Raw genomic sequence first — 8,300 nt, 5'->3', positions numbered from 1 at the left:
ACAACATTGTTAACTTCTCTAGTGAGCCTTATACCCTTTATTCTTGCACCAGGTGCAAAAAAAAATGGACACATTTTTAGGCCAATGGGTATAGCAAAAGATCCCGCAACAATATTTGGACCAATTACTTTGTAGAGTTTTGTTGTGCCTTGTCTCTGATAGGACATTATACGTGGAAGAATACATTAGAAAAAATAGGATGTTCTTCGGTTTCCGAGAAGCCATTTTGAGAACATGTTTCGGGCGCAATGTCCTATGACGATGAAGATGCTGAAACCAACGAAAATTGTTACAAATCTGTGTGTTTCTCCCTCCGTCTCCAATATCTCGATACCATGGCAGCAGTCAACCGGCGGGATGATAATAACAAAGCGGGGTATCAAGCTGTGCTTGCTGGGTTAATACGTCATTGAAATGAGAGAGGAGAAAGAATGTCTGTTGCCTGTCTCTGTTTGAGACTTGTAACGGTTACCGTGAGTTTTTTCCAGTCTCCATGAAATCTACCAGCATTTCTCACGACACAACCCAACACCAACGGCCTCAGACTGAATAGCCTACAACAACTCAGTCTTGTTTCGAAAGGAGAAAGGCATTTCCAACCGTTGTTGTTTCCACCTACCGTCCATGGCTTCTGTGAGCCTGGTCTCCAGTCCCCCAACCCCCGTTGTTGTTCTTGACAAAAACATGACAGACTCTGAGCTTGCAGAGGAGGAAAGGTCGAGTAACATTCTTATCTGTCTGGAATTATATCTTCTTTACCCACTCATCTGTGCGTCTCAACAACATGCTTGTGTTACTGTTGTGTTATGAGCCGAATTTGTATTCGAATGACTCAGACAACGCTTCGTTGTTGAAGTCGGGCCTTTTCACATATGATTATTTCATGCATGCGTTATAGCGAGGTACTAGTAACATTATCCCGCTGTCCAAAACAGAATTCCCATCACGAAACACCCATTTGGAAGCATAGCGACATCGCATCAATGTTCCACTGTATCATTGACTGAGTGAGGATATGGGATGGGTTTGGTTAGTTATCATGGTCATATCATATTGTTGCATTCTGTAGGGGGTTATGTAAATGTAGATGATGTAATAGCCTTAGCCCCGCCCCAGTCACGATGCGCTTCTTTACCACCCCCTATCGAACACTACACAAATTGCTGAGAGGATTGTGAATGAGAATCTGCCTCTGCTGTGCTGTAATGCCAGTGTTGAATGACTGTCTCTGTCAGTTGATGATGTCGATAACTCCCACACTCTCTCACAATCATTAGAAGCCCCTTTAATTTGATCTATTTGCCAGTGTTATTAGATGTTTAGCTTGCACCACTGGGAAAAAGAAGGATGCTTTTAATGCAGCACTAGTTTTAAGTTTGTGGGAACTACATTATATATGATATATAAAAAGAAATTGCCACTTCTGATATTAAAAAAAAGTTTGACTTGATTTCAGTAGAACTGCCCAAACCGGAATAGTAACCAAATCAGTACAGGTAGTCAATTGGCATATTTAGGACGTCGCTTTAAAAATATGGGTGATGCACCTGGTATGGAATGACCTGTGTGATTTTCTGGTTTCACATCAACAAGTAACAGAATTATTGGTGGAGATATGCATGAATAAGCATGATGTTTATCAACAGGAATGTATGTGTTGTTTATTTCAATTGCCAGTGTTTCCCATATTTTTAAATGCATCCACTTTATACTAAGGCCCATCACCAACCAATCTGAACTCTACGGTCATTACATGAACATGTAGCAGTTCATATATTGTCACCTTTCCCCATTGCAAAACATCCAGCATGCACATCTTCCGCAAAGAACGCTATTACATGCCCCAACCAGCTCCTTCATATCCCATAACTATTCCTTTATCAGCACTGTTTGATATTAAATTGCAGCTCATGTTAATTACATAGACCCCTGGTTCCACTACTGTCCCTTTACCCCGAGAATACATTTATGCCCTGACTTACAGTACATGAACTGTGTGAATTATCACATTTTGCCTGAACACATCAAGTTTGCGCTGTCAAACTCACCCCACCTCTTTAGTTTAACCGAAATGTTAAAATCACATTTGTTTACCAGAATGTTAAAGTCACAACACTTATTTACCTACATGTCAAAGTCACAACATTTGTTTACCAGAATGTTCAAATCACAACATTTGTTAACCTACATGTCAAAATCACAACATTTGTTTACCAGAATGTTCAAATCACAACATTTGTTAACCTACATGTCAAAGTCACAACATTTGTTTACCAGAATGTTCAAATCACAACATTTGTTAACCTACATGTCAAAATCACAACATTTGTTAACCTACATGTCAAAATCACACCATTTGTTAACCTACATGTCAAAATCACAACATTTGTTTACCTCAATGTTAAAATCGCAAATGCTTCATATGTGTATCTGGCCCATAGAAAAGGGTGCTAGAGGGTTGATGGGATTCTCACAAAAAAATACAAAAGTGAATATTTCTAGTGATTTATTGACAAAAACACAGTTGTTTCTAATTCTGTAGAACACTGAAGTTCATTTGAACAATTTCTTCTTAAATGTCTCTAAATATTTAATTTCAGTGATAGAAAAGTTGATTTTGACACAGCAGTTTATTGAGATTGAAAATGGCCTATTTGGTTTCCTGTCCACTTTTTGATTCTCTAAATTGATATTGACATGTTATGTTCTGTTTAAAGAGAGGATGGTGAATTGGAAGATGGAGAAATAGATGATGAAGGGATTGGGATTGAAGAGGAGAGCAAAGAAGAAGTCAAAGAAGTGAATGAAGAAAAGGAAGAGAAAGTAAAGGAAAATGAGAAAGAAAAGGAAAAAGACATAGAGAAAGAAGACAAGACACACAGGCACTCCAGAAAAAGATACAAAAAAACAAGAGAGAAGAGGAGGTCAAAGAGAAGGAGACGCGACAGTCGGAAAGTAAGACCAGAATCATGAAATCAACACCTGGCATCGTTAAAGTACAGTTCTCAAATTTTTACAATAAGAAATATGATCGGTCTGCAAAATCCTACAACTCTGCATGTGAAACACTGCTTTTGATTTTGTAGACTTTCAGGTTTTGATTTGACTTAATTGACCTTTAGACCTACGAATCGATTTATTTAGATATTTTCTACTTCCTTTAGTTTTTCTCTATGGACCCGATTCAGTTGAGATAAGCACTTACAACTCAAACTTTTGTTTACGTTATTCATTAATTATAGTGTGAAACAGAAAATGAAGTCATAATACCATCCTAAGTATTGCTCTCCTCTCTCCCAGCATCACTCCCCCTCCAGTAGCTCCAGTTCTGACAGCTATGAGTCCTCCCTGGAGAGACCAGAGAGAGACAGGCCCAAGAACAAGAAGAACCAAGACAGGTCACACCGTGGTGGTGACTATGATGGCCAGTCAGCTCAGGTAAATATGTCATTGTTTGATAACATTTATATTTATTACAATTCATAAGCATTTAGAACATTTATATTAATTTATTAAGAATATATAAACATAAGCTTTGAAGGGTGGAACATTTGTGTGGAAAAACTCATTCTGATTGGCTGGGCCTGGCTCCCCAATGGTTGGTCATATGAAATCCATAGATTAGGGCCTAATGAATTTATTTCATTTGACTGATTTCAACTGTAACTGAGTAAAATCTTTGAAATTGTTGCATGTTGCATTTATATTTTTGTTACATATATTTAAAGTATTTATAGGCATGTATAAGTAAGTAAGTGAGCCTTGGACAAGTAAGTCTTGTCTGAGCCAGAACAGCCCATAGGGCAGGAGCCTATCAGGAGGCAGCTTGTCATTTACAAGTACACTCCCTGGACAGGACACTAGTCTATCGCAGGGTCTATAGGCATGCATAAACAAGCATTTTTACCATATACAATACCTTTTCAATAACAACATTACCATCTCTTCTGACTGACTCTCCTCCAGCATGGGTGTGATCCATCAAGTGGTGGCCATGGCAACCCACAGAGGTCAGAGAGGTCAGCAGGCCGACACAGGAGTGGTAGTGGTGACTATGACAAGTACAGCGACTACAGCGAAGACAAGTATGACTATGAGGGAGAGGGGGGTGATTATGATGAGGAGGAGATGTGGCAGGGGAAAGACTCTATATCTCCTAGCCAAGGCCTGGGCAGGGGACGCGGTTCCAAGGACCAGATGAAGAGAGGTGGCATGAAGGGCATGCAGAAACAACAACAGCAGCAGTGTATGTATGGCCTGTGTGAATTGTGTTGATTTTGTGTTGAAGTGTTTTGTCGAATGATATTCAAGTTTGTCGAAGTTAACAGTCTAGTGGCTATAGTAGTGTTAAGTGTGTCCATTTTGGATTTTTATATCACCTCTGACAAATGTGGATTTTATTTTATTGCAGCTTACATAAATGTTTTACAAAGATCTATGTATTAGATCCTGTTGTTCTGACTTTTAATGGTTGTTGTGTTTTTCAGTTGGTGGTCAGCGGGGGCGGGGCAGAGGAGGTGGAGTGGGAGGAAGGGGGCGGGGCAACATGCTCAACAAGAACAACAAGAAACAGATGCAGCAGATGAAGGGCAACAAGAACTGGGGGCGTGGCCGGGGGCGAGGCGGGGGGGCCGAGCAGGCCGGAGAAGGGATGAAGCAGGTAAAGAACAAAGATAGCTTAAATTGTAATTCAGGCGCTTTCCCAATATGTCTTTCCTCAATTGCTTGCATCCTCTCTCTTCGCCTCCTTTTCAAAAAGCATTGGAGAAGAAGGTCAGAGGGGAAGGATCTTGGATTTCCTCCAATGCAGTTTGAGAAGGTGATGAGGAGAGAAGATGAGAGGAATCTAGAAAAGACTAATTGAGAAAGAGCAATAGAATTGTTAGAATGTACCTCAGTTGGTTTAGAGTTCAGACCAATCCATTTTGTCCCTTTGGTGACCTTGTCCATAAGAAGGAAGTAAGGGCCCTCCTGGTGTTTTGTTTTTATAGAAGAAATGTCAGAGCAAAGATCATTTCTCTATATAAAAATCTAGTATTGTTAGAATCTACCTGTTACCTTCAGACCAGGGGAGAACGACTGCCCACTTGCATTGTGGATTTCAAGTTGAAGGCCGTCTGCGGTAATGCAGGCATTGTTTCTAGAAAACAGGACACTCCATTATAGTGAATGGCGAAATGGGGATTTTTGTGGTACTTTAAAATCACACAGACAAAGGGATCATTTAGTTGCTAATGGAGGCCTGTAGTACCTCAGTCGGCCTTCAAGTTTAGATACTCCATGAGAGGGGGCAGCACTGAGCTAGCCTGCAACATCACTTCCTAGAGCAGCTCAAACTGCAATGTTTCCAAAAAATCTCTCCCTGTAGCAAGATGGCGACATGCTGTAATGACACTTCCTGGTCATCAAATGCACCACTGAGCATTCTCATAGGAAACAATAGGGTGACGTCACTGATGGCTTCATCCATATTTTTTACTGTCTGCTTCAGACCAATGTTGTCCCTTTGGTTGTCTTATCCATAGGAGGGTGGTGGGAAGGGCCCTCCTGGTGGTTTTCAGAAGAAGCGTCCCATTATGACCAAGGAGTTCATTAACCAACACACGGTGGAACACAACGGGAGATACATCTGTAAATACTTCCTGGAGGGACGATGTATCAAGGTAAATACTTCCTGGAGGGATTGCATCAAGGTAAATACTTCCTAGAGGGACTGCATCAAGGTAAATACTTCCTGGGGGGATTGCATCAAGGTAAATATTTCCTGGAGGGACGATGTATCAAGGTAAATACTTCCTGGAGGGATTGCACCAAGGTAAATACTTCCTAGAGGGACTGCATCAAGGTAAATACTTCCTAGAGGGACCGCATCAAGGTAAATACTTCCTAGAGGGACTGCATCAAGGTAAATACTTCCTAGAGGGACTGCATCAAGGTAAATACTTCCTAGAGGGATTGCATCAAGGTAAATACTTCCTGGAGGGACGATGTATCAAGGTAAATGCTTCCTAGAGGGACTGCATCAAGGTAAATACTTCCTAGAGGGACTGCATCAAGGTAAATACTTCCTAGAGGGACTGCATCAAGGTAAATACTTCCTAGAGGGACTGCATCAAGGTAAGTCAAGTCGGCACCTCTGAGGTGAATGTAACAACAGAAATTTCAGTTACACTAATGAAGGTCTACAGGTATAATGAATGCATTATGGCACGCTCATAATTATACGCCTTGTTATAAGTATCTATGAACAGTGCAAAATCAATCAATGTACTTTTTAGGCTGGTATGCTGATTTGCTTTAAAAAGAACAACCTTGTATTCTATCTCTGTCTTCCTCACACATCATATTCGCCCTCTTTCAGGGGGACCAGTGTAAGTTTGAACATGAGCTGGTTACTCCAGACAAGAAGAAGGAGCTGTGTAAATTCTACCTCCAAGGATACTGCAGTAAAGGAGACAACTGCATCTACATGCACAATATCCTTCAATATGAATCACCAACAAATATTCTGGAATTGTCTCTGTCATTGCGTGGAATTGCCAAATCAATTTTTTATTCGGTTAATTCGTTAAGGTAACAGAAATTCCAATTCCTCTTTGATAAGCAATGGATTGGAATTGGAATTTAAGTTCACTATCTGAAATGACTGGATTGAAATGGAATTGACCCCAACCCTGGAATGAAATCATTACTCTAACTCTAGAGGGTTCATGCTTATCTGATCAACTTCAAATGAGAGGAATTAGTTGACTTCCCTCATCTGTTTAGTCATGATGACTCATTGGGTCAGTAGATCATATATTGACTAGGCTAGAGATTCTCTTCATAAAATACTATGTAATATGTGTGTTGTATGTGAGGTAAGTGATGTCCTATATTGATATGCAATGTAATATGTGTACTAATATGTGAGTCTAGAGCCCAGATTTAAACTTTGATGTATTCTTTAGAATTAGAAAAACTTTATTGTCCACACAATGTGAAAATGTGTCTTTGGCTTCACCACATAAAAACAGACAATTGTAATACACTTATTCCTCCATACTTGTCCTTGACTCGTGGCTGTACGTGAATATCCCTGTAAGTTTTTTCATACTGGAGCCAAGTGTTATCAGGGAGACAACTGTAAATTCTCGCATGATCCTTTGAATGATGTGACCAAAGACCTGCTTGATAAGGTAAGAAAAACATCATAATCATAAACGCCACAAACTGAAATATTGTGGGTCTAAACCAGGACTAGACAACCCTGTTCCTGGAGTGCAGCAGGTACTGCAGGATTTTGCACCAACTAGGCACCACGCCAGACCAACTGAGCTAATTGATCAGTTCAGTGATTGCCTAAATTCAACACACCTGGTCTTCCAGGTTGGTTAAATCAAAAACATGAAGTGCCTGCGGCCCTCCAGGACCAGGGTTGCCTACCCCCTGTCTAAACGGTCTGCGTCTTAAAACCATTACACTAACAACTTAGTGATTGTGTGTGGATCAAAATAGCAACATCTATCAAAAGTCTAAATTCTGAACAGTAGTTCACTAGTTCCTTACCCACAGCCATACAGTGAAGAGTATAGCTTTTGCATCAGATTGTTTGCTTCATTGTGTTTCTACGTATTGTCTTCAGATCATCAACACAGAGGAGGAGATCGCCCATGAAGATGAGATGGAGTTGGAGGACCTGAGGAAACAGGGGATTGCCCCCCTGCCTAAACCCCCTCCTGGGGTGGGGCTGCTGCCCACACCGGGTCCTGGTGGTCCTGGGTCTGGAGGTCCTAACCCTGGTCCTGGACCCTCCAGCCCACAGGAGGGGGGAAGCAGTGGGGGGAACTCCGGGGGAAAGAAGATCCCCTCTCTGTTCGAGATTGTGGTGAAACCTACAGTGGACCTGGCTCAGAAGATTGCTCAAAGGTAGCTTTACTTTTACCTGACATGCTCACGTAATCTTCAGTATAATGTAAATGTTTTTTTTTCACAATTTGTCAGCTATACAGTTGAAGTCGGAAGTTTACATACACTTAGGTTGGAGTCATTAAAACTCATTTCTCAACCACTCCACAAATTTCTTGTTAACAAACTATAGTTTTGGCAAGTCGGTTAGGACATCTACTTTGTGAATGACACAATTAATTTTTCCAACAATTGTTTACAGACAGATTATTTCACTTATAATTCACTGTGTCACAATTCCAGTGGGTCAGAAGTTTACATACACTAAGTTGACTGTGCCTTTAAACAGCTTGGAAAGTTCCAGAAAATGGTGTCATGGCTGTAGTAGCTTCTGATAGGCTAATTGACATCAT

At 40.7% G+C, this 8,300-nt stretch overlaps 1 protein-coding gene across 1 annotated transcript in view; it reads left to right on the top strand.

Moving 5' to 3' along the window:
• Position 1: 1 nt before the first annotated feature.
• LOC129828783 (zinc finger CCCH domain-containing protein 6) overlaps positions 2–8,300 on the top strand; it is a 17,889-nt gene continuing 9,590 nt past the window's right edge. The window contains exons 1-9 of the mRNA XM_055889985.1: positions 2–716; positions 2,718–2,955; positions 3,301–3,438; positions 3,967–4,246; positions 4,488–4,660; positions 5,526–5,663; positions 6,362–6,476; positions 7,069–7,178; positions 7,625–7,908. Of these exons, the coding sequence (XP_055745960.1) occupies positions 625–716; positions 2,718–2,955; positions 3,301–3,438; positions 3,967–4,246; positions 4,488–4,660; positions 5,526–5,663; positions 6,362–6,476; positions 7,069–7,178; positions 7,625–7,908 (1,568 nt within the window). The 5' untranslated portion in view covers positions 2–624. The remainder of the gene's footprint in view (positions 717–2,717; positions 2,956–3,300; positions 3,439–3,966; positions 4,247–4,487; positions 4,661–5,525; positions 5,664–6,361; positions 6,477–7,068; positions 7,179–7,624; positions 7,909–8,300) is intronic.

This window comes from Salvelinus fontinalis, chromosome 30, assembly GCF_029448725.1.
Source record: "Salvelinus fontinalis isolate EN_2023a chromosome 30, ASM2944872v1, whole genome shotgun sequence".
NCBI lineage: Eukaryota > Metazoa > Chordata > Actinopteri > Salmoniformes > Salmonidae > Salvelinus > Salvelinus fontinalis.
The sequence above is the reverse complement of the archived record's forward strand: the minus strand, read 5'-3'. Positions and strand labels throughout refer to the sequence as shown.